Source organism: Diplotaxodon limnothrissa, linkage group LG1 (genome assembly GCF_057381915.1).
Source record: "Diplotaxodon limnothrissa isolate DT_005_m linkage group LG1, D_limnothrissa_male_GT1.1, whole genome shotgun sequence".
NCBI classification, from domain to species: domain Eukaryota; kingdom Metazoa; phylum Chordata; class Actinopteri; order Cichliformes; family Cichlidae; genus Diplotaxodon; species Diplotaxodon limnothrissa.
Window position 1 is genome coordinate 40,979,981 of NC_140596.1, and position 26,717 is coordinate 41,006,697.

The window sequence follows — 26,717 nt, forward strand, 5'->3', positions numbered from 1 at the left end:
AACAAGGACGTTTTTGCCAAACAGTGGTTGCCGGGGGTGATGACTGACTGGTCTGTAGACCTGTGTTACTGGGACTTTAGTCGCCATTTTTCCTGCAAGTGCCATCAACGTCCTGCAAGCACTCAAAGCAACACTTTTTCCTAATGACTGGTGGCTGAGTTGCACATCAGTCTCTAGGCCAGTGTGACTGGGGCCTTATTCGCTTGATCCTACATTCACACTATGACTGTCCTATGTCCAAAATGCCAAACAAGTTAATATGATATGGTTATCCTCTGTGTGTCTGCAAAACATCAATACATGTCATAATAATTAGGGTTGCTTTTTCAAACATTTAAGCTTAGAGAAGTTTTTTGATCACAGATGTTATACTTCTACCACCATCTTTTATGTTATGGAATTCTATAGATTTCAATTGAGTGTCATGTTGCTGACTTATGTCTCTGGTATTAGGGCACAACCATCGATTACCCATCGGTTACAAATTCTTTACATTTCGAAAACCCATATGTCTTTTATTAAAAGTAATAAATTATGAAGAATAAATACCAAAAACATTTGCCTTTTAACAATTTATTACTAAAAATATGTAAATGTTTGTATATAAAGCTGACAAATTTCATGGGCGCAATGTCAATAGCTCAGAGTTGGTGTTCAGTTGAAGCGAACTCTCCGCATGGAGCCAATGGTGCTGTTCTGGCTGCCCCAGTCAGAGAAGTTGTTGTAATCACGCTTCTCCAGGATGTAGTGGGGTCCTCTGTAGTTGGGCTCCTGATACACCACCCACCTGTATACACAGAGGAAGGTTAGATCTCTGGTAGGATACTAGTTACACTGCTCAAAGTCCAAAGGCTTCACTCGTTTAATCACTCACGCTCCTCCGAGCACACGAATGGAGGCTACTCTGTTGAGGCTGTAGCGGCTCATAAGGTTGGGGATGTCATCCTGGAGCTCCATCTTCTTACCAGAGAAACCAGCTCGTTCAAACAGCTGAGCTCTGGCAGGGTTGTTGTCCTAGAAGTCACAGAAATACACAACTGTTGAGTGTATGTGTGTGTGTGTTTTTGAATGTATTTGTTTAATGGCTCCTGCATTTTTGAATAAGCTATACTGCTGTTGAAATCGAAAGTTTTAATCATATTGGATTACTAATTACTTTAAGATAACATGAAACTTTGGAGACTGAGATAAATGTTATGTACTGGCTAATGACCTGAGGTGGATTACATTACACTACAACATACACGTTCAATCAGCAGATAAGGTGCTAAAACAGCACTCCAGTCCAGTGGTTCACAATTGTCCATCTATAACCTATAAACAGGAAGAACCTAAGTTATTTTGATCATATCCTTCAGAAAGAACATTAAAAAATATTTACAATTGCTTTGATTTACTTGTGTAATATTGCTAAAATCAGAAACACCCTGAAAAGCTGCTTCATGCATTTATTACTTCTAGGCTGGATAATGTACTTCATTATCAGATTGCTCTAAAATCTCCCTTAAAAGCCTTCAGGTGATTGAGAACACTACAGCAAGAACTACAGAGACCATATTTCGCCAATTTTAGCTTCCCTTCATTGGTTTCCTGTTAAATTTAGAATTAAATTTCAAATCCTTTTTCTCACATACAAAATCCTAAATAATCAAGCCCAGTCATATCTTAAAGAGCTATAGGACTGTGCTATCTGAACACGGCACTTTGTTGTCAGACTGCAGGCTTACTGGTGCTTTCTAGTTTTAAAAGTAGAATGGAAAGCAGAGCCTTCAGCTATTCGACTTCTTTACTATGGATTTGGCTCCCAGTTTGGATTCAAGAGACATGCATTCTCTCTACTTTCAGGATTAGGCTCAAAACTTTCCTTTCGATACAGCATATAGTCAGGTCTGGATCACTTCTATTCTATTCTATTTATATAAATCACAACAACAGTCGCCTCAAGGTGCTTTATATTGTAAGGCAGACCCTACAGTAATACATACAGAGAAAGGGGACTGAAGAAGAAAAACTCAATGCATCATGGGAATCCCCCAGCAGCCTACACCTATGGCAGCATACCTAAGGGAGGATGCAGGGTCACCTGATCCAGCAAAAAGGAAAATTTTTGAGACAGTCTGTCTGCTGAATCCAAACTGAAGAGGGGCCTGAAAGCTGAAGGCTCACTGATCTATACGACTGGGCTCAGTGAGCCTGAACCATTCTTTAGTTATGCTGCAAAGAGGCTGTGGGGGCGCTTTCCATGATACACTGAAGGTTTCTTGTTCGCTCATCTATTTTGACTCACTGTGTCTTTATACAACACAACTTACTGTATTTAATTAGCAGTTATTAAAAACTGACTCTCTCTCCCATAGTGTGTCTTTTGTCACTCGGTTCTCTTCTTTCCCTCCTCATCCCCAACCAGCGAGCTCAGATTTTCTGCTGGAGCTTTCTTCCTGTTAAAAGGAAATGTTCACTTGCCACTGTTGCCGATTGCTTGCTTATGGGTGTCATGTGATTGCTGGGGATTTCTTTCCAACAATTTAGGGTCTTTATCTACCGCTGTGAGGCCACTGTTATTGTGAAATAACAGATAAGGTTAAAAGAAAAACAAATTGAAATTGAATTGAATTAACAGACAACCATTCCCACTAAAGCTGGTTAGCTGGTGTCTGTGGACTGAGAGAACCAGCACACTGTTGTTAAGGCTGATTTCTTCTTTTGTAAGTTTTCTTCTAATGCTGCAATTTTTTAAATACAAATTTGTAAAATGGTGAGACAAAGTGCCGCTGAATACTGGAGTATATCTTTAGAAATAACCACAGATAAAATCTTTTTAGTATGACTTTTGCTAAACCAAAAAATATTAAAACATTATGTATTAGAATAATCAAAATGTAATTACTTTAAATTACTTATTATGTAACTATTAAGCTGCTTTTTTGTTCATCACAAAGTTAGCTCAATATACATTATTTACCAACACATTGTCTTTGGATGTAGAAAAATACCATCTTCTATGACATTAGCACTGTGCATTAGTCATTCTTCACAAAAACAAATAAAATGTCTGCATAATTATTAAGACCAAAACAATCTGTTTTAATCCTGGAATCCACCATAAATAGCTCTGATGTATTTCTGTAAACTATTTTATCTCTTTTATTCAGTTGCTTGTCAGCAGTACAGCAGATATGGAGCGCATACTGCATGTTGAGAGCGCTTCTTTAAAAAGGTCGAGACAGAAGAAGATCTGTATGTTCTGTAACTAGTGTGCGTTTCTGTGTTCCACCTGTTTGACAGCACGGACAGAGGAGATGTGGTCCACTTGGGCACACCACCTATCGTAGCAGTTGTACTCGCCCCTGTCTGACATGTCCCATAGGTACTGACGTCCCCGGAAGTTTTCATGCTCATAACCCACCCATCTTTAAATGAGAAGAGAGAGAGTCAAAAATCAATGTGGCAAAGGCAAAAACAACAACAAAGCTAAAATAAAAATATGTTTGAAATGTTGTTTTAGATTCAAATAGGCTCTAAACAGTGATTAAACATCATTTTGATTTCATTTGCTTTTAGTGTCTGTTTATTGAAGGCCGCAGATATACAGTGGTGTGAAAAAGTGGGCTAAATGGGCTTGTTTGCTGCCTCAGGAACTAAAAGAATTGCTGTGGTAATGTGGAACCATGAATTCTGCTATCACAACATCCCGAGAGGGAATGTCTGGCCATCTGTCTGGACCTCAAGCTGAAGCGCACTTGGTTTCTGCAGCAGGATCCAAAACACACCAGCGAGTCCACCTTTGAATGGCTGAAGAAAATTAAAATGAAGACTTGGAGTGGCCATATAGGAGTAGACTAATCAAAGTCCTGACCTGAATCCAACTGAGATGCTGTGGCATGTCATTAAAAAGGAGGTTCATGCTCAAAAACCCTCCAGTTTAGCTAAATTACAATAATTCTGTGAGGACGAGTAGGCCAAGATTTCTCCACACTGCTGTAAAAGACTCATTGCCAGTTATCACAAACGCTTGATTGCAGTTGTTGCTGCTAGGGGTGGCCCAACCAGTTATTAGGTTTAGACAGCAATCACATTTTCACACAGAGCTGTTAGGTTTGGATTTCCCCCCCCCCTTAATCATAAACGCCTTCATTTAGAAACTGCATTTTGTGTTTACTTTGTCTAATGTTTAAATTTGTTTGCTGCTCTGAAACATTTAAATGTGATAAACATACAAGACATAGGAAAGTAGTTTTTCACACCACTGTAGATGCTTTCATCTGCTTTTTGGATAACCTTAGACAGCAGAGCGTGCATCAGTGGCCTGCTGCCTGTTTTAAGTAGACTTACGCTCCACTCTCCACCTGGACAGAGTTACATCTCTCTGGGAAGTTCTTGTCACTGACCCTGGTGCAGTCGGAGCTCAGGTCCAGCTTTCTGCCAGCAAAGTTTCGCTGTTCAAAAAGGGTCACCTGAGAGCAGCCGCAGCACAAAAATATGGTTACAGTTTACCCCAAACCAAAAAGCATCAAACATAGGAAGCCTGCATGAAATGGAGGTATTCCTTATTAGGAGATATTTGACAAATATTACACATGTATACCAAGTTTTAGACTTTGTGGCAGCATAACCTGTCTGTGAGGCTCCTGTGTGAGTAGCTTTTTAGTCTGACATGAACACATCTTTCAATTTTTGAATATTTTATTGAGCTAACAGTAAACAAGCAGCTATTATCTGGCTGTCAGAACCATCTGAGGTTTTTGTACTGGGAATGGAAATTTTCACAGAAGACTGTCTGAAAATATGTGACTCAAATAAGCTGATTTTATAGAGGTTTCTGGCTTTTTTTTTATAACCACTTAATTCCTAAAGAAACAAATTGTGGTTTTCGTGGGTTTTTTTTAGTGAAGATGCTAAACAACCAAGATGAAACAGATCGATTGATCAGTTTTACATAGAGATACAAAGTTCCAATAGAGCCAAAGGACAGACATTCCTCCCTGAATCCAGTTTTTATGCCAAGTCAAGCTAAAATATATATATATATATATATATATATATATATATATATATATATATATATGTATATATATATATATATATATGTATATATATGGATTCTTCGATACCCAACATCCACAATGACGGCGAAACAACTAGTAGCTCAGTATTCCAACATTCGAAAGAAGGGACTGCTCTCACAGCTAGAGATTGACGAGGTACAACACAAATGCTACGGCAAGGAGGAGTCAGGACGCCAGGTCAGGGGGGCGATATCATCACCCCCACCCGAGATTGGGTACATAGCCCCAAGTGCGATAGGAGAAGGATCGTTGAGTGCGAGAGGAACTGACCTGAAAAATAGGATCATGGCCAAGCTTGAAACCTGGATCCCCCGTAGCCGGTTACCAAGATTACGTGAAGTACCCTCAGAAGGTCTGCTAGATGATGTTAATGCAGCACTACGGGCAATACCTACAACCACGATTACCGACACTAACAAGCTGATCTACAATACGGCAGCAGTGATCAGTGAGATGCTTGGCTACAAGTTGAACAGCGACAAGGGGCAGTACCCTCCATGGAGAAGGAGGCTAGAGGGCAAGATCAAAGTAGCACGGAGGGAGGTTAGCCAACTAACGGAGTTGCAGCAAGGTGCGACAAATAAGGTGCCTAAGAAATACAGCAAGCTGTCCATACCTGAGGCCTTGGAAACTGCCAAGCAAAGACTCACAGCCTTGGCCAGCCGCTTGAGGAGGTACACCAGAGAGATAGAAGGCAGGAGAATAAACCAGCTGTTCTCCACAGAACCAGCAAAGGTGTACTCTCAGTGGCAAGGGAACAATAAGAGAACAGCACCACCAAGGCTGGAGACGGAGCAATACTGGAAGAGCATATGGGAGAAGGATGCAACCCATAACGGCAATGCTCAGTGGCTAGAGGATCTGAGGGCAGACCACAGCGACCTCCCTGAACAGGGTCCAGTAACCATCACAGTGGCAGATATCCAAGAAAGGGTCTCCAGTATGAAGAGTTGGACAGCACCAGGGCCCGACATGGTTCACGCCTACTGGCTGAAGAAGCTGACTGCACTCCACGAGCGTCTGGCAGCACAAATGAACCAGCTGCTAGTTAACGAGAGACACCCGGAATGGCTAACCGAAGGTCGGACGGTCCTGATCCCCAAGGACCCCAAGAAGGGACCGGTCCCCTCCAACTACCGACCAATAACCTGCCTCAGTACTACATGGAAGCTCCTGTCGGGCATCATATCGGCTAAGATGAACAGGCACATGGGTCAATACATGAGCGGGACACAGAAAGGAATTGGCAAGAATACCAGAGGCGCAAAACACCAGCTACTGGTAGACAGAACAATCAGCCGAGACTGCAAGACCAGACTGACAAACCTGTGCACTGCCTGGATTGATTACAAGAAGGCCTATGACTCAATGCCCCACAGCTGGATACTGGAATGCCTAGAATTGTACAAGATCAATGGGACCCTAAGAGCCTTCATCAGGAACTCAATGGGGATGTGGCGTACAACACTAGAGGCCAACTCCAAGCCCATAGCACAAGTCACCATCAAGTGCGGGATCTACCAAGGAGATGCTCTGTCCCCACTGCTGTTCTGCATAGGCCTGAACCCCCTCAGTGAGATCATTAACAAGACTGGCTACGGATACCGACTACGGAACGGAGCAGTTGTCAGCCACCTCCTGTACATGGATGACATCAAGCTGTATGCCAAGAGTGAACGAGACATCGATTCACTGATCCACACTACCAGGCTATACAGCAATGACATTGGAATGTCGTTCGGACTGGAGAAGTGTAGTCGGATGGTATCAAAGAGAGGGAAGGTAGTCAGAACTGAGGGGATTGAACTACCAGAAGGCAACATTGCAGACATAGAGGACAGTTACAAGTACCTGGGGATCCCGCAGGCAAATGGGAACCATGAAGAGGCCGCTAGAAAGGCTGCAACCACCAAGTACCTGCAGAGGGTCAGGCAAGTCCTGAGGAGTCAGCTGAACGGTAAGAACAAGATCCGGGCCATCAACACGTACGCCCTGCCCGTGATCAGGTACCCTGCTGGGGTAATAGGCTGGCCAAAGGAGGAGATAGAAGCCACTGACATAAAGACAAGAAAGCTCCTTACCATGCATGGAGGGTTTCACCCCAAGTCCAGCACCCTGAGGCTGTACGGTAAGCGGAAGGAAGGGGGCCGGGGACTGGTGAGTGTCAGCACCACAGTCCAGGATGAGACAAGGAACATCCAAGAATACATTGGGAAGATGGCCCCAACTGACCGAGTGCTCAGTGAATACCTCAGGCAGCAGAAACCCAAGAAAGAGGAGGGAGACGAGGAACCATCATGGAAGGACAGGCCCCTGCACGGTATGTACCACCGGCAGATAGAGGAGGTGGCTGATATCCAGAAATCCTACCAGTGGCTGGACAAAGCTGGACTGAAAGACAGCACAGAGGCACTAATCATGGCAGCACAAGAACAAGCTCTGAGTACAAGATCCATAGAGGCTGGGGTCTATCACACCAGGCAAGACCCCAGGTGCAGGCTGTGTAAAGATGCCCCAGAGACAATCCAGCACATAACAGCAGGGTGCAAGATGCTAGCAGGCAAGGCATACATGGAACGCCATAACCAAGTGGCCGGCATAGTGTACAGGAACATCTGTGCCGAGTATAACCTGAAAGTCCCGAGGTCAAAATGGGAGATGCCCCCAAGGGTGGTGGAGAATGACCGAGCTAAGATCCTGTGGGACTTCCAGATACAGACGGACAAAATGGTGGTGGCTAACCAACCGGACATAGTGGTGGTAGACAAACAGAAGAAGACGGCCGTAGTGATCGATGTAGCGGTTCCGAATGACAGCAATATCAGGAAGAAGGAACACGAGAAGCTGGAGAAATACCAAGGGCTCAGAGAAGAGCTCGAGAGGATGTGGAGGGTGAAGGTAACGGTGGTCCCCGTGGTAATCGGAGCACTAGGTGCGGTGACTCCCAAGCTAGGCGAGTGGCTCCAGCAGATCCCGGGAATAACATCGGAGATCTCTGTCCAGAAGAGCGCAGTCCTGGGAACAGCTAAGATACTGCGCAGGACCCTCAAGCTCCCAGGCCTCTGGTAGAGGACCCGAGCTTGAAGGATAAACCGCCCGCAGGGGCGTGCTGGGTGTTATATATATATATACATGTAGAGTACCGGGTCTTTTTGGAGTACCTTGGCCGGGGTGCTTGAGGGTGCTCTACCTGAGAACTCTGTCATCCTACTCGGAGACTTCAGCACTCATGTGACAGAGAGACCTGGAAGGCCCTGACTGGGAGGAACAGCCTGCCAGATCTGAACCCAAGTGGTGTTTTGTTACTGGATTTCTGTGCAAACCACAGTTTGTCCATAACGAACACCATATTCGAACATAAGGGTGTCCATAAGTGCACATAGCACCAGGACACTCTAGGCCGCAGGTCGATTCTGGATTTTGTAGTCGTATCATCAGATTTGCAGCCGCATGTTCTGAACACTTGGGTGAAGATAGGTGGTGAGCTGTCAACTGATCACCACCTTATAGTAGGTTTGATCAGGTGGCGGGGGAGGCTGCGCTGTCAATGAGGCTGCGCTGGGAACACCTAGCAGACAATGCGAGATCTTAAATGCCCACATTTGGCTGAGCTTCAACACTATTCCAAGAGAGACTGGGGACATTGAGTCTGAATGGACCATGTTCAGCACCTCGATTGCTGGAGCTACTCCATTAATGATAACCCCCAAACCAGATGGTGGACAGCAGAGGTGAAGGGAACCATCATGCTCCAACCAGAGGGGGATCACACTCTTCAGCCTCTCCTACAGCCAAAGTCTGGAAAGGAGAGTCCATCCGTTAGCCAAACCTCGGTTGACTAACAGATGGAGGAACAATGCGGTTTTCATCTCGGTCGTGGAATACTGGACCAGCTCTTTGTCCTCTCGAGGATACTTGATGGTTCATGGGAGTTTGCCCAACAAGTCTACATGTGTTTTGTGGACTTGGAGAAGGCATTCGACCATGTCCCTCAGGGAGGCTGGCCTCTCCCTTAGAGACAGGGTGAGGAATTCAGCCATCTGGGTAGCCATGTCAAAGGATGCCTCCAGGATGCCTCCTGGGCGCCTCCTGGGTGTGGTGTACTGGGCATGTCCCAGTGGGAAGAGGCCCGGGGCAGACCCAGGACACGCTGGACAGATTTTATCTCTCGGCTGGCCTGGGAACACCTTGGTGTTAACCCGGACAAGCTAGAGGAGGTGGCCGGGGAGAGAGAGAGATGTCTGGGCTTCTCTGTTTAGGCTGCTGCCCCTGCAACCCAGCCCCGGATAAGCAGAAGAAAACGTATGCAGGGATGGATGAAGTTTGTTTGATTTAAACAACACCAAGTCAAATCATAAATGATTTTTGTTGATTTGTTTATTTTTGATAAAGTGATGTAAGATGTGATGCTAAGATTTTAAATGTCTTAAAGAATTTTAAAAGGTATGCCTTTAAGCTAATTTTTGTATAAAAATAACATTATGCTCTCTTAAACTGAAATATGTGGGTTTATATGTTAGGTGAAGGTTAAGTCGACCATTTTTTTTCTTTTGGTGTGAAAATTACTAACATGATTTCTCAATTATCAGAATAGTTACTAATTAACTTGACAATTCAAATTATGTGTCACAGATTGACTCATTTTTTAAATTCTAGTCACTTTATATTAGGAAACCCATCTATACTTTGACAAAGTAACTAAGTAATTATTTGACTCACCCTCCCACTGGACCCGTAGAAGGCACGTTGGAGCACAGACCCCAGCTTGCTGTAGATACAGAAAACTTTGAATGAATTATATATACACACACATGTAATAATCAAGACATAAACTACAGCGATCAAAGAAACTCCCCAGTCTGTGGTCTGGAACCAAAAGTCAAGACTTTAGCCTTTGAAAATGTCTTTAAAAAAAAAAAATCACTGCAGTGTTTATTTCTATTTCCAACTCTTACATCAAATTAGTTTCATGCTTCAGATTAATTTGGATTAGCGCTATCATCTGGCACTTTAAAATGCGAGACAGTATGTGTGCATACAGCCTTCATCACTCTCCAGGTGATTTTGGGAAACTGGTGTTGGAGGCATCACAGAGAGCACAGCATGATAATCAGGAGAAACTGGCTGTAAAGCCACAGGCCCACCCACCTCAATAACACTGGTGGGTGTCTTGCTCTGTGGACTGTGGCCAGAGTAGGGCACTCTCAACATACCTGGTTTGTTGGACTAATCCTGGGACCTTAGTAAAGATGTTCATGTCAGCTCTGCGAGGCTACAATAAAGCCCCTTAAATATGGCCAGCTGAGGTGAGCGGACAAGTGCTAGAAATCTCAAAACATTTCTGTAACAGTCGTTGGGGCCCTTGGTGCCTTTGATATGCTAAACCCATGTTGTCTCCTTTTTCCACAGGCGCAAACACTGCAACCACATGCAGTGCACTAAAAAACAACAACAATATACAAATGCACATAGAGCGAGCAAGTGAAACAGATGCGTGAACGCAAACACAACAAGCAGAGAGCACAGCTTCAGCACCCAAACATAAAGTGAGAGTGCAGTGCCAACAGTTTTAGTTCTGAACATTTCAGCATTTCTCAACAAAGCTCTGTAAACAAAGCATCTTATGATAATGGCTGTATTCATGCTTAGTACAGGGCCCCGCTCCACCACACTGTATTTACTGAAGTGGTCATGACCCTGAGGCTGGTGAGCTTCTACTATACGAGCGTCACCTCTGCAAACCCGACTGTAATGAAAACGTGGTATTGTTCTGATTGTTTCACCTTCTGGTTTCAGAACTCCAAGAAAAATGACCACACTTTGTATTCCTGAATCTAGCTAGAGTGGGAATCATGGGAAAATTAAGAACTTATTCATTTCAGACTGGATCTGAATCAAGTGGTGGATTTTGGTAATGTTCTTGAGTCACAGCAGGTCATGGAAAGGCCTGTCCCAGTGGAACCAGTACCTAACCTTTACCTTCATCACTCATGTGCTCTAGCAAGCTGTTTTACCTAATAGAAGGTTATCATATGAAAATGTTGACTGATTATTTCCTGTATTTTCTAAATTAATGAATGTTTGACTTCAATGGCAATAATGATCATAATAATTCAGCATTGGGACACTAATATAGACGGTACTACCACAGACCCTACCCTTACATAGCTGTAATGGGCTAGTGGTCGTATGAAGCTAAAACAATAACGCTGAGTTGGCCGAAACATCAGCTGAAGCTGGAGGATGCATCAAGAAAAAACATGTGGCCGAGCTGAAGCACATCTATCAGGAAGATTGTACTGAAATTCTTCCCCACCTGAGTATTGTACTCAGCTACGCCAGAGACAAACTAACCCAATAAACATTACTGCTGCCAAATAGAGGTTTAACCAGTAGTCACATCCAGCAGATAACTTTTTTAATATCTTCTGATGTGTTTTGCAAACAAATTATGCTCTCTGCCATTAACTTTGCTTACAGTGTCAAAATCCCTCCGTTTCAAAAAGATCTGTTGGCCCCAGCAAAAGCTTTATGCTCACACTTCACTGCTTTCAAATGGAGAGGTATTCAGTGTGCGTCTGGTGGGGTGGGGGTTGCTGTACATGTGCTGATGAATAGCAGAAAATGTCCTGGATACTCGACTCGGTTTTGTTTTTGTTACCATTGGCAGCGAACCAGCTAGTAACGCTGGCGAACACTGATCAGGTGGAGAAGCTTGGAGACTTTTCTTGCATTTTGGAGCAGTTTCCAACTGAGACAAATGCAGCAGGTCAGACATCTATATGTGGTTCTGAGTGAGGTGGTTGGGGCGACACAGGCTGAGCAAAGGGGAAAGTATAGGGAAAGAAACAGCACAGGAATTAAGGGCAATTTTGTATTTCTTCCCCACTCTTACTTTTTAAAATCTTCCACATCCTTGAAAAGATTTAGCAGCTTGAAATGTCAGTCATCCTAACCGTGTTGGACAAGTTGGCTTATTTTCTGTCTCTGATAGCATTTTGTGTCAGTGTGTCCTACAGCTGGCTGAAATGAAACTAGGCTCTTCTGACAATGACTGGGTGTTTCGGTGGATATGTAACTTTTTTCAGTGGATATTTAAATGATCCTGAGGTTTGGGGTTGAATTAGGATGATTTTACTCAAAACCTGTGGACACCTGACACCTGAGTGTAAGTTTCTGAGTCTTTGTTTTACTTAAACATTTATGCATGTTCTGTGATATTCCATCCTGTATAGTTCAGAGCAGACTGAAGCCTTGCAGCAGCTGCCATCCCACACATTACTGCCATTAACCCTATGAGGTCTATGTCATCACTGGTGACAAACCTAATCCTACCCTAATATGTTTGTTTGTTTTTTAATTATTCACGAGGGTACAAAGAAAATCAAAAGGTATTTATATTTTTTCCAAAAAAGTCCTTTGTGCCGTTCCAAAATATGAGTAGGATTAGTGTAATGAAGACACTACACTTTAAAAAATGAATGTGCAAGCTATGAGGATGTTAAATCTGTGCTAAAATCTGGCTAGTCAATTGTAACTAAAGACAGTGCTCTCTTTGCCAAAGATGACAATGCTGCAGTGGGGAATCCTGAGACCACACCATGTGCTTGCCTTGGTGCTATGTGTGTCAGCCACTGAGGACTTTGACTGGACAAAGAACGAGAGAACGTCCTTCTACTACGGCACCTTCCCAACTGGTAGGAAACCAGGAGACCAGCAGACCACATGCTGGACTTACAGTTCCACAGGAGAGCAATATAGTGTCCGTATATATAAAATATCTCTCTGGTATATTCAGCTAAGCTCATTTTTGTTGGTAGAATCGAGTATTCCTAGTTCCTACATGCAAATCCCAAATCCCGCACTTTTTCACACTCATATTTCTTTTTCAGTGCTCAGAGTTAAATCTTTATTATGTAACCAATTTATTAAACAATCTGTCACAAAACCAAGAAAATACAAATATCTTAGTCATCAGCAACTGGAGTTATCTGAGAATTCATAAATGAATCAAGCGTAAGATTCTTCCACTACTACTTGTTCTTCTTCTGACTTCACCCTTCAGACGTTCCCACAGCGGATCGTCTTCCTCCATCTCACCCTATCCCCAGCATCCTTCAATACAGCTATAATACATCTAAGGTGTTTCTCTTTTCCTCAGGACTGGCAGCTCATTTTCAACATTCTTTGTTTACTATATTCACCATTCCTCCTCTTTCTAATCGTGTCCATTCTGGTCACTCCTGATGAAAATCGTAATATTTTCAACTCTACCACCTCCGACTTGGCTTCCTGTCGTTTTGTCAGTAATATCATCTCTGAACTTTGTATACCATCTTTCATGTAAATTTTTCTTTCACTCTGGCTTTTTCCCACAAATCCCACCTGCTACGCATCTACACCCACTCCACCCTGTCTGAACTCTCTTCTTCACCTGACTTACATTGCATTACATTACATTGCATTGCTTTGGATGGTTGACCCCATCCTCTACCTTCACTACCTCTGCTTCTTGCATTTTAACCTTTCAACGTGCCTCTCTCTCACTCACACACATGTACTCTGTCATACTTCTATGGACTTTCACTACTACCCCACCACTATCTTACTGTCCTGCACCAGCCTCACATACCTCCCCTAACTTCCTTATGCAATGCCAGGGTTCCTCTCGTGGAACCTTATCATATAGTTTCTCTAGAAACAAAGACAGAGTGAAACTCCTTCTGACCATCTGTATACTTCTTTATTAGGAATCTCAAAGCTAACATTGCACCTGCAGAGCTGTTTCTCAGCATGAAGCCTCATCCTCATCTTCCACCATTTAAAAGTTGTTTCTACTTTCACTTGCTTCTTCTTCTTGAAGTCCAAAGTCATCCTACAGAACCCATCCAGTGCTGTGTAGCTACATTCTGCTATCACTCAGACGTAGCTCACCCGTGTGCACCATCCTCCACTCTAGTATGTCACTCAGTGTTCCTCTCTCTTCTCAAATATGTTTCTACAACAGCCAGTTCCATCCTTTATGCAAAATCTGCTACCATGTGTCCTTCGGCATTTCTCTGTCTCTTGCCGAACACCTCATCACCTCTGCTTCCTTTTCCACTGATATCTGTTCCAATCTCCCCCTGGAGACTCTCTCTCCCACTTCACACAACTTACTCCCGAATTCCTTGTTTGTGGAGCACATGCACCCCTAACATTTTCCACATCACTGTTTTAATTTCCAACTTCAAACTCTTGATCCTAGCTGATATTCTCCTTACCCCACGACACTATTCACATACTCTTCCATCAAGATCACCCCTGCTGTATTTCTGTTATTATCTACACCGTGACAGAACAGCTCCGGTGCTCCTGGCCCTGCTTCTCTTCTACCTAGTTTCCTGCCTACATTATAATATCAACCTTCCTTCTCTCCATCATACATACCCCTGAACCAGTCATAATCCCCAGAGTCCCTACTCTTCCACACTTCCGCCTTTCCTTCTCTCTCACTGCCTCCTAATACAACCTCCACCTGGCCTCCTCTTCCTCCACCTTTGGTCCACAGAGTCACGTATTCCACCTGCAACCTGTCGGCCAACAACACCTCCAACTGATCTAATTGATCCATTATGGGGTGTTGATGATAATCATGTGGACAAATATCAAGTCAGCAGCCATCCTTAAGGCTGAATATACTGAACTAGACTGAAATATATACAGTATTACAGTTTGAATAGTGATGTACTCAAATAGGAAGCTCTCATAATTAAAGGAACAAAGCCTTGAACTATTTTAATTGATGTGTGGTGAAGACAGAATAAGGAAAGTTTCCCTTTTTTAAATCATATTATTAAAAATCTGATATTTTCCATGATATTGTAATTTTTTGAACATGCACTACTTGCTTCCTGGCATACATAAATGTTTTGATACTGAGTGTCTGCTCAAAAGGCTCAAAAGGCTGTGAAAAACATACAAATGCTTATTGTCTGACCAAGATTTTTCAGAACATAAATATATTATGACATTTTTCTCTTTTGCTTTTTCAATACTTATGAAGGCATGACTTTTAATTCCATATTATGCAACACTGTATAGGAAACCTATGTCTCCAGCGTTCGTTCATATCACACAATCTTCATGACAGACGGATCTTTCCTAAGTTGCCATAATTTTTTTCTGGGCACAAAATGTTATTAAAGAACAAAGTAAGAATAAAACGTTCTTAAAGTGCTCATGTTGGTTTAAAAGTTGATCGTATAATTAAACATAAATATAAAATTCTACCTTAACCTGGAAAACCGTAATGTGATCATGATTATAAGCTCAGGAGTGAATACAAAATAAAATAAGATTTGTTGATTGTTTTTTGTTCCTCTGCAGGTTTCTCCTGGGGAGTTGGCAGCTCTGCTTACCAGACTGAAGGAGCCTGGAATGTCGATGGAAAGGGAATAAGCATCTGGGATGCATTTTCCCATAAAAAGGGGAAAATATTCTTGAATGACACAGCAGACTCTTCATGTGAGGGATACCACAAATTCAAGGTGACGTGGAAAAAATGGAATTTTCTTCAGTGCCAAACTGTTACACACAATATTTTATTGCTCAACCGATCTAAATGACTCGTTTCTCTTCCTCTAACATTCATTATCACAGCCTACATTACATATGGATGCATATTACAAATATAACTGTAATATAAAAATATATTTTCCGTTTTCTTGCTTTCCTTCTAATGTTTATTTGCAGCCCAGAATGTGAAGGAATAGCTTTTACACTAAAGGTAACATTTTCAAAAGGTGTCAGACTCCTGACAGTGAATAAAGTAAATATTAAGTAAAAGATCAACATGAAAGTAAGTAAATAAAATAAAAGAGTGGTCTTACATTCAAATCAAACCACAGACTCCAACATAAGCCACATGACTTATGACTCCTACACCCCAACCAACATCCAGAACTGTTATAGTTAGAATGGAAAATATGTTTTAGGAATTTTAGGAAACATTCAATCTGATTACAGCTTTATCTGAAGATAATATAAAGTAGACCTGTTTCATATGTTATCAGACAAAGACTCACATCTAAAGACATCGTCTTTTGTGATTTATTTAAAGAAATATTTCCTGCTGTCTGTCTTTAAGGACGATATTGCCTTGATGAAGGACATGAAGCTGAATCATTATCGTTTCTCCATTTCCTGGCCAAGGATTTTACCCACTGGACTGAAAAGTAAGCATAAATCTGACATCTGACATCATTTAAAAATGTATATATCTGAAATTTGCACAAAAAATTAGGACATTTGTATTTGCGTGATTTTTTCTTAGTTGTAACAATACTTCGTTCCCTTTGAAAATCTATTTATTTCCTCTTAAATTGTGCCACACGTGTAAGGAAAATGCATTTGTGGGTTGAGCAGTAGAGCTGAATATGGCGGTTGCATCCATGATAAACTTGCCAGTATAAACAGCTTATTCTGCTATGGACTCTTACTGTGAGCTTATGATAATCTAAGACTCACCCGGATAGGGACCAAGCCATTGGGCAACTTAAAGAATGTGTTGCACAAAACCAAGTGTCAGCAGTATTATAGTTTCATAGAACAGAGGATGTCAGAGGTTGTGAAGCGGACATCCCAAAAAGATGACACCGGCATTTAGGAGCCATAAACAGAGCTCTGGTCTAATAGGGCTTCCAGGAAGCCTACCATGACTGCCTTTCACCATCAGGCCCAGTTTTGCTGGTGTCTGCACCATGAGCACTGGAACTTCAACATGTGGAGGAACAATATGTTCACCGAAGAGTCCAGATTCCCCCTGCAGCAGTTGGATTGTGGGGTCAAAGTGTGGATTGATTGTTGCACTGATAGGGTAACAGCGTTAGGTGGTGTAAGTGTGATGGTTTGGGGCGGCATCTCCCTCACTGAATAAACAAGGCTTATCATCACTGGAGACAATATCAATGCAGAATGATATCGAGATGAGATGTGGCACCCAGTGGCAATCCCACATCTCCACAGTTCAGGTCTGAAGTCCATCTTCCTCCAGTCTGTGACCGAGCTGGTGTCCAGCCTGACAACGAGGTGCCTGGGTATTGTAGCTGTGTATGGTTCTTCATGCTACTCAGGCCCCGGTCTGTTTAATGAAATTGCCAGTATGAACTTGCTTCTTCAGACGTCAATAATCTGACACCAAGCAAGAGTCAGTAGCAGAACGAGCTGGTTGGCAAGTTTTTCATGGATGCACAAAAACTGTGCTCACACTGTATGTGTGAGCCTCATGCTGTGGATTTCCACAACCAACAATTGCATTAGGTGTAATGTATAGTTTCCCAGCACTTTGCTCCATGTAGTGTATGTCACTTTCAATTCTTACAGGTGAAAAAATCAATGAGAAAGGAATTAAATATTACAGTGACTTGATTAACATGCTACTGGATAACAAGATCACACCCATTGTCACTCTATACCACTGGGATTTACCACAGGTAAGCACTAATATTATTGCTCAACATAGTTTCTTATCCAAAGCTATATTGTAGATACAACAGTAAAATCTATGTTACTCTCCACAGGTGTTACATGAGAAATATGGCGGTTGGCACAATATCAGCATGGTGAATTACTTTAACGACTTTGCTAACTTATGCTTTGAAAGATTTGGAAACAGAGTCAAGTACTGGATTACTTTCAACAATCCTTGGGTATGTCAGGTTAAAGAAAAATGGTTCCTTCACAGTTTGCAGTTGTAATGTAATACAGTATGCTGTGTCAGAGAGTGATTGTCAGTGTCTCGTTATTAAGTCCATTGCTGTGGAGGGATATGAAACAGGTGAACATGCACCTGGACTGAAACTGAAGGGAACAGGAGCTTACAAAGCCGCCCACCATATCATCAAGGTAGGACTGAATGACTTGTGCCCAGTTTTGCTGATAAATCTGATCATTTACCATAATTTCCAATTATTAGTTTTAATACTATGATTGCAAACTTGAAAAACAAAGGTGCTCCAAATCAGTTGCTGTCAAGATTATAATTCCATCAATTTTACCAAGAGAAGGCCAGAAAGTGCAGTGGTCAGATGAAACCAAAATTAAGTTCTTTGGCATCAGGAAGCACATTAATGTCATGAAGTGGCTGAGCCAGTCGTCAAAGGTCAAATCCCTCCCAACATGTAATCAAACCTGGTGATCAGCTATAAAAATGTCTTATCGCTGCACTTGCCAACAACGATTTCATGTTTTGGTTGATATTCTGTCTCCTACATTAAAACCAAACTGTCGAGAGCTCATTTATAAGTTTGCTCACGTACATATTTTACTGAATCTGTAACTGAACAAACTTTAAATTCAGCAGAGCAGCAAATAATTATTTACCACTACTGTAATCAGTGTTTACAAAAATGCTCTTTACAATTATGTTATTATTTTACACATTTTTCTTTACCGTATGATTCCTACATGTTTTTGCGTTTGTTGTGTTTTGTTAAATATTACATTAAAATTGGTCAAATATATTGTGTTGCTTATGTAGCAGTTTGTACGTTATTCTTCGTGAAGCCTCACATCTTATTTTGTTACTTTTGTTACTCCCAGAAAAGATACTGTATCTCACTGGGACCTTTGATTGAAAAAATAATGGTGAACAGACATAAGGCTAAACCTGCATCTCTATCTTTGCAACAGGCACATGCTAAAGTATGGCACACGTATGACATGCAGTGGAGAAGCAAACAAAAAGGTGAAAGGGAAAACTTTCATTCATTCATCTATCTATATATATATATGTGTGTGTGTGTGTGTGTGTGTGTGTGTGTTTGTATTTATGTGTAAATAATATATGCACATGCATAATTTCTATCAACAAAGCTCTTGCATGTGTGCAGGCCTGGTTGGGATCTCGCTGACTGCTGACTGGGGTGAACCAGTGGACATCTCCAACCAGAGGGATATCGAAGCAGCAGAGAGATACATTCAGTTCTACTTGGGCTGGTTTGCTACACCTCTCTTCCATGGAGACTACCCACAAGTTATGAAAGATTACATTGGTATGTCAAATGCAACCATTTAGACCTTTGCAATATGTAAAAATGTCCTCACCCCAAAAAAGAAAAAGGATATAACTACATGTGTCAAGAATTTTCAAGGGAAGTTTAACGTACATCCCTTTCAAAGAGAAAAATCTCACCACGTCATTCATTTATTTTCATGAATTTCTGAATAGGAAGTAATACTTTCCAAAGCAGCTGCTGTGATCCTGGCCTTTTCAAACTCAGTGGTCAACACACACTGCTGAACTGCTAAACTGAGAAGAAGAGCTGAGCTAGAAGCTGTTGCTATACGGAGGTATATGGAAGACCTCTATTGGCAGAAAGAAGCACGGGGGGCTGGGGGTACTTTGCAAAGTGTTACATGTCTGTCTTTCGCCAGATTTTGTCACAACAGCAAAACATAGCAATTAAGAGCCTGACTTGTAGTTGATAGCAAATATGTTGTGGTCTGGAAGAAAACAGCCATGCGCTGCAGTAAGTGCTAACCTATTGTGATCTTGGGGGTTTGTGTACACACTTGTCACACAACTATGCACCTCACTTTCCGTGTGACCAGCCATGAATAAGTCACCACGAATGCTTTTAACCTGAGTGAATGCACTATTACCTCCGCTGGTAGATTAATTCCTATATTCCAGTGTCATCATGTGTAGTAGCTGTACACATGCTAGTTTGAACAGAATACTGAATCAATCAAGATCCACTATGTAACACTTCTCTTTGTTTGCATAAGAGGAAGTTGCATACTCAGTATTTAGTGCATTGTAATTTTAGCGTGACTTCAGTCTGATATTATGCTCCTTATGTTCCCCCACCCCTGCTGTCATTGATGCCTTGCATATAGCTTCACTTAGTTTCACAGTGTACTAAATTTCTTCAGGCAGGAAGAGTGGCCAGCAGGGTCTGGGAGCTTCGCGGCTGCCCGTCTTCTCTCCTCAGGAGAAAAGTTACATCAAGGGCACCTGTGACTTCTTGGGTCTTGGACATTTCACAACTCGCTATGTCACTCTGAAGAATTACCCATCAGGAGCTGGAGACAACTATTTCTCTGACCGTGACCTTGCTGAACTGGTTGACCCACAATGGCCTGACCCTGGTTCTGAATGGCTCTACTCCGTTCCCTGGGGCTTCCGACGCTTGTTGAACTTTGTTAAGGTACACATCCTGATTACTGAGCTATTCAAATTAAAACTCTAGCTGTATTTGGGGGAAACTGGGGCTTTGTGTGAAACCACTGCATCATGGACATATTCACAGTGAAGACTGGATGAACTGATCACTCATGACAAGTTCATGTATAGCAAATGTATCAGCATTATATAAATTGTTGATGTCTTTCTGTTGTGAACCTGGGTGATACTGTATTCATTTGAAATATAGTTTTTCAGCAAATATAATAACAAAAATATGTGATATGGCATCTCACTAACAGACTCAGTATGGAAACCCCATGATCTATGTGACAGAAAATGGCGTGTCAGAGAAAATGCTGTGCACCGACCTTTGTGACGACTGGAGGATGAAGTACTTCAAAGACTACATCAACGAAATGCTCAAAGGTGAAACCCAGGAAGACGTCACTGTCTCAAAAACTGCCTATCAAATATCAAACCTGTGTACATTAGATATGATGTCAATCAAACGAGTGTCCACGATTCGACTTACAGCGATAAAAGATGGGGTCAATGTGAAGGGGTACACGGCCTGGTCTCTCCTCGACAGCTTTGAGTGGGATGAAGGCTTCTCTGAGAGGTTTGGGCTCTACTACGTGGACTTCAGGAGCAAAAATAAGCCACGCTACCCAAAAGCTTCTGTCCACTACTACAAACGCATTATCAGCTCAAATGGCTTTCCCAATCAGAGAGAGGTAAACGCTACACACTTCATGCTAAAAGTCCCCCATGGAGGTGAAGACACTATGCTTAAACAAGGGCTTGTTTGGGCTTTACAGGTTGAAAGTTGGAAGAGGAAAGCTGTAGAGACGTGCTCCTCCAGTAACCAGCTGCTGGCTGCAGGTTAGTATAATGAAGTAGTGCGTGGGCTGTAAAAAGCTTGGTGGGGCCAAACAAAGGAAAATTCAGTCTGAAGCTTGTTTTTGTCTCATCTAACAGGGTTTTTCTTTGTTTTGCCCCTCCAGCTAGAAGAAAGTCAAAGGAAAATCAGGAACTTGCAGGAATGGAACAGGCTTGGTCAATCCATGATGAAGTTTAGGTACATACTTTGATGCTGTGTGAGATTAATGTGATTCTCCCAGCTTTTACTGAGTCAAAACACATTTCAGCAACACATCAGGTACAGATAGGAGCCTTAGAATATGCGAGGGTGTTATATGTAAGCTTTAAATTTACATTTCACGTGGTGAGCGGTCCTTAACTTTGAAAATAATTTCTCCATCCTGTCTTTCTTTCCCCGTCTCCAGTACTGTTACATAATAACATCTTTTTCTCTCACAGCGATTGCACCTTTAGAGAGCAGACACATTTTGGACCAAACTGCACAGAAACTGTGCGTTTGGTTGTGTGTTTGGGATTTTGAGCTTCACTCCCTTTATGCTCACTCATCTTCTGCTGTACTGCAGCCACTTTTACTTACATCTGCACCATAAACAAATCACAGGGATGAGAAGGGAAAAAGGATATCAGGATTTTTTTTATTACTCAGCAAATATTGCCATACTAGCAGGACACAAAAAATGAACTAATCTGCTTATTAGATTGAAATTAATTAAAGGGGCCGGAACGCTATTCCACGTCCTTCCAGCTCAGTTTAAGCCCTGCTCGCACATTTGACAATCACTTAATTAAATTAATCACTCCTAACATTATATAACACTTAATATGTTACAATTAATATTTATTTTATTTGTATTTCATTTGCACTGTATGTTCTTTGTTCAGATTAGTCAGCCACCAAGCTCATGCACAACATAATGTCACAACAATGCTGAATATCCTCGTAGGTATTTTAGAGTGCAGATGGTGGTGAACTCCACAATAGAACGAGTCACACAAGTTAAGGAAAAGCTGCTGAATAGAATCATCTTACACCAGGAATGAACCCATATTAGAAATAGCCAAAAGTAATACAGTCAGAGCTTCACACCATAAACATATTCAACACGTATTTCTACATTTATATTTAGTTGTATTTGTAACTCTAGGTATTTGTTACAGTTTTATCATTTTCTTTGTAAAATTGGTATAATATGTTCATGCTGAAGTATATAAAGGGTTTTTCTGATCCTCACCACCATAGCATCCCATCTTATCATTCTGTTAAAAGAGTGCTGTGCTTTTGCACTAAGGAAAAAATTATTTTTTATAGTACACAACTAAATCAAAAATCTAAGTAAGCTGGGGCTCTAAATGTATTGTGTATTATTGTAGGGTCTACCTTACAATATAAAATGCCTTGAGCTGAATAGATAAAGCTGAATTGAATAAATGACGATACACTAACTCTTGGTTCCATGTACGCGTTGCAGATCCATTGATAGGCCACATGGAGATGGTAACAGAGATTGTGGTTCCCACTGTGTGTACACTCTGCATCCTCATCAGTGCGGTTTTCTTCATGTTCCTGCTGCGTCGACGCCTCTGAAAAGTGCACGCAGTCACATCATTGAGAGCTCACAGATAAAGAAAATAATCTAAGCTTTGCTTCCATGCTGTAAACGTGTATCCTGTCTCAAGCTTATTGCTGATTTAACTGTCCTGCTGCTGCTTTGAAAAAGAAATGTTTGGGGGTCATCATGAAAAATCCAAAAGCAAACGTCTGTCGCCATGTGAGACTGAAATCCAGATTTGTGCTCGATTATTTCATTAATCAGTTGACCCTGTGTGATTTGAAATAGCTGTATTCTCTATTGGCTGCCCAAGTTCATTTTAGAGAGGTGTTGGCTTGTGTCCATAAGTTTCTAATAAGATTGACGGGGAGAAGGTGATGTCCATGCTGTGGTCATGAAACTTTGATTAAATATATTTTTAAGAATTCAATGGTGAGTGAATATTTAGGTTCATTTCCTTTGTTATTACTTTATCTTATGAAAAACAACCAATGTAAAAATATAATAAAGGAGCCCAATGCGCTACCACCCAGTAAACTTTAATCATCTTTCTGATGCGGTCCAGTGTCAATGGCATTACCTGCACAGGTGTTCCTAATAAATAGATCAAAATGCTTTCAATTTAAGCATCAGTAAATTGTTGGTTCTTGATGAACAGTTTGATTTATAATTTTATTGTTGCTCATTTGTATCACGTTGTGTTTATTGTGTTTTCTTTTGCTCCTTTTGAGTAACAAAAATCAAAAATAATTGTAGTGAGCAGGTAGAGCCTGGAGGGATACGCATGGGAAACAACAGGAATATAAGTCGCTTTGAGACAGACTGCGTCTTACATCTAGCCAGGTGGGGTGGAGGGGGTGACAATAGCAGCAAAGGTGAAAGGGAAGGGTTACAATAAGGTAGCGAGACCTGTTGTGATGTATGTTTTTGCAGTTACGGACAGCGACAGGATGGAAACGTGCATATCAGAAGGACAAACTCAGGTTGAGGGGCTTGCAGGCAAGGCTGAGATGGACATGTTTAAAAGTGGATATACGGGACTTAGGATGTTGAACGATCAAGCTACCATGGAAGAGGAAGACCACAGAGAAGACGCATAGATGTAGATGCATGGATGTCGAAGGACGACATCTCTGTCGGTGTAGGGTAAGATGGAGGTAGATGATCTGCTGTGGCAATTCCTAAAGGAACAGGCTGAAAATAATAATATGAGCTCTTTATCATTTTTTGATTACTTCAAAACTTGAACTGGAAAAGAAAAGCTGTAGAAAACGACCTGCTGTACTTCAGAGACTCCTGCTGGCTGAACAGGCTTTCAGGCTTCCTTCTGTTCCTGCACTGTAATCATGTATTTTTATTGTATGAAAACCCCAAACACTGAGTCAACCACAGACGGACAGAGATTTTTATATGTGCTGATGAGCCTGAAATATAATGGTGTCTCAGGCAGATGATGCATAACATTGATTTAGGCAGCTGGAATCAGTTTTTAGTGGAAAAATGGTAAATAGACTGGTTCTTAGATACAGTTGTGTTTTCCTACTGAAGCACTCAAAGTGTTTTATAAAATGTTTCATTCACACATGAACTCTTTTTTATGCATAAGTGCTTTTTATCTGACTTTTCTATCTAACATTCACATCCTGATAAATGCGTCAGAGAGCAACTTGGGGTTCAGTATCTTGCCAGGGATAGTTTGGCATGTAGACTGAAGCAGCTGTTGAACCGCCAACCTTTCGAATAGTAGATGACCTCCAAATACACAACCTGCTCCAACTCCTAAGATACAGCCACACAAAAATATTTGAAGCTTCATGAAATCTTTCATAATAAAATGCCACAGAAGTAACTTTTTTTTCTGAAGAAATGTTTTCTCTACCTACTCATGAAGCAGGGAGAAAAAGTAGAAAGTTTATACAGAGCAGTAAACAGAGTTTAGTGGAGAACACTTTGGACAAATGTATTATATGGCAAAAGCTGGTAAAGGAGGAATTTTAAATTACCCTGAAATGAAAGGAAGATGAGAATATGCAGAGAAGAGAAGAGGATACTAGCAGAAACCAAAGTAATGCAGGGAGTAACGACGGGTTTTCCAGTTCAATCTAGAAAAACAGTAACAGAGTGTTAACAGTGGTGAGGTTTGTAAAAAAAAACAACAGGTTAGCAGATCTATACCTGGAATTTTGAAACATTGGATTGGAATGTCAATAGGCTGTTCTTCTTCAGAGAATTAAAATAGGATGCATAAGCTTTTCGGTTAGGCCATATATCCCTTCACCCCTCAGGTGCCAAAAACATGGACACATCAATGTACTGTGCTAATCGCACCAAGAATTTAAAAATAATGTACGAGATAAATGTTGTAACTGTGGTGGGCAGCAAACGATCCCATAGAAACACACTTAGAACACATTATAATTGAAACCTTGATAAGTTCGTTTTTACAGCCCGTGCGACAGATCGTCACAATCAATGGATGAACTTGGCAGACATTCACAAGCAAAAGTAATTTGATGTGGGGGACTTGATGCAAGCAGCATGTTAGATGGAATTACAATGTCCAGAATGGAGCAGTTATTGAAGAATGAATGGATTCATCTGCATGATATAAGCTGTAAAAGCTTAAATGTTAGAGCTGGAATTGTGGAATCACATTAGTTTCAGATTCACTGGCCAGTTTTTGTTCATAGCAGGTACTTAAAGAGACACAGAGCTGAGTGTAGAGGAGTATGACACAGAGGTGACACCAGACGTGGTGTTTCAGTTCTGCTGATTAGGAAACAATTACGTTAGGTAGTGATCAGGAAATGCAAAATATGTTGATGTTGAAGATTTAAATTGTTCTGTATATAATGCAAATTTATAGGTAATGAATATCTAGGTCTAAATTATGAAAAGGTAACATTGGCAAAAGGTTGTTTTTTAAAATTCATAGATCAGTTCAGTTCAATTCAATTTTATTTATACAGCACCAAATCACAACAACAGTCGCCTCAAGGCTCTTTATATTGTAAGGTAGACCCTACAATAATTCATGCAGAGAAAAGCCCAACAGTCATATGACCCCCTATAAGCAAGCACTTTGGCGACAGTGGGAAGGAAAAAACTCCCTTTTAACAGGAAGAAACCTCCAGCAGAACCAGGCTCAGGGAGGGGCGGGGCCATCTGCTGTGATTGGCTGGGCAGAGAGAAGGACGACAGGATGAAAGACAAACATGTCTCTTGTTAACAAGCCGAGGACAAGCCCCTCAACCCCAGACCTGGGCCCGCTGAAGGGATTGGCAGATGCAAGTGGACTTGGATCAGAGGCTAATTTTCCCCACAGAGATTGTAACAACTACTGTGCGACCAGACCTCGTCCTTTGGTCTAACTCTCAAAAACTTGCGTATGTCATTGAGCTGACGGTACCATGGGAGGAAGCAATTGAGGAAGCATTTGAGCGCAAGAAGCTGCGCAATGCCAACTTGTCAGCTGAGGCAGAGGACAGAGGCTGGAAGATCAAGGTGCGCCCTGTGGAAGTGGGGTGCAGGGGCTTTGTTGCCAGTACAACAGCAAAACTGCTTAGAGAGATCTGTTAGGTGTCGGCTGTGTGCGGACAGGGATAGGACCCAAGGTGCAGACTCCGGAGACAGAACTTAAACCAAAACAGCTTTAATGCTGAACGCAAACATAAAATAACTGGAAAAACTCAAAAATAAACTAACACCAGCAGATTGACAAAACACACAGCAAAGTAAACGGTAGATCGCGACACGGACACAGAGAAACACAGGGCTTAAATACACAGAGGGAGCAATCAGGGAATGGGTAACAGGAGGGAAACACAGCTGGGGCAAATCAGACCTAACGAGACAAGGGGAAGCAAAACCAGACACATTAACATCAGACATGGACTTTCAAAGTAAAACAGGAAACATAACACAGACTGAACAAAGACACAGACTCGCACGCACTGCAACAGAGGGAACAGAGACGTGGGACCAGGGCAGACACAGACACTGACTGGACACGGGGATATAGCCACTAAGGACACACAGAGACGCGAACTA

General features: G+C 41.8%; 2 protein-coding genes across 2 annotated transcripts; one reads left to right on the forward strand and one right to left on the reverse strand.

Moving 5' to 3' along the window:
• Positions 1-654: 654 nt before the first annotated feature.
• crybgx (crystallin beta gamma X) lies at positions 655-10,323 on the reverse strand. Its single transcript, XM_085358581.1, has 6 exons — positions 10,280-10,323; positions 9,786-9,834; positions 4,333-4,454; positions 3,275-3,410; positions 875-1,014; positions 655-787 (listed from the first exon to the last, which is right to left on the reverse strand). Exons 1-6 carry the CDS (start codon positions 10,321-10,323, stop codon positions 655-657), a joined length of 624 nt encoding a protein of 207 aa, XP_085214707.1.
• A 2,307-nt stretch (positions 10,324-12,630) lies between these two features.
• Positions 12,631-22,702, forward strand: LOC146640214 (lactase-like protein). The gene is made up of 13 exons (XM_085358592.1): positions 12,631-12,763; positions 15,435-15,595; positions 16,195-16,282; positions 17,430-17,539; positions 17,627-17,755; positions 17,856-17,951; positions 18,738-18,792; positions 18,938-19,099; positions 19,983-20,257; positions 20,535-20,661; positions 20,770-20,969; positions 21,054-21,117; positions 22,587-22,702. Exons 1-13 carry the CDS (start codon positions 12,631-12,633, stop codon positions 22,700-22,702), a joined length of 1,716 nt encoding a protein of 571 aa, XP_085214718.1.
• The last annotated feature ends 4,015 nt before the right edge of the window (positions 22,703-26,717 follow it).

Excerpts from the sequence above, each read along its gene's own strand:
- LOC146640214 (XM_085358592.1), top strand. The coding sequence starts at position 12,631 with ATGACAATGCTGCAGTGGGGAATCCTGAGACCACACCATGTGCTTGCC. Across the intron at positions 16,283-17,429 it reads TTTACCCACTGGACTGAAAA|GTGAAAAAATCAATGAGAAA; the intron begins GTAAGCATAAAT and ends CAATTCTTACAG. Across the intron at positions 20,662-20,769 it reads CATCAACGAAATGCTCAAAG|CGATAAAAGATGGGGTCAAT; the intron begins GTGAAACCCAGG and ends TTCGACTTACAG.
- crybgx (XM_085358581.1), bottom strand. The coding sequence starts at position 10,323 with ATGAACATCTTTACTAAGGTCCCAGGATTAGTCCAACAAACCAG. Across the intron at positions 3,411-4,332 it reads GTCCAGGTGGAGAGTGGAGC|ATGGGTGGGTTATGAGCATG; the intron begins GTAAGTCTACTT and ends TCTCATTTAAAG. Across the intron at positions 1,015-3,274 it reads CTGTCCGTGCTGTCAAACAG|GACAACAACCCTGCCAGAGC; the intron begins GTGGAACACAGA and ends TGTGACTTCTAG.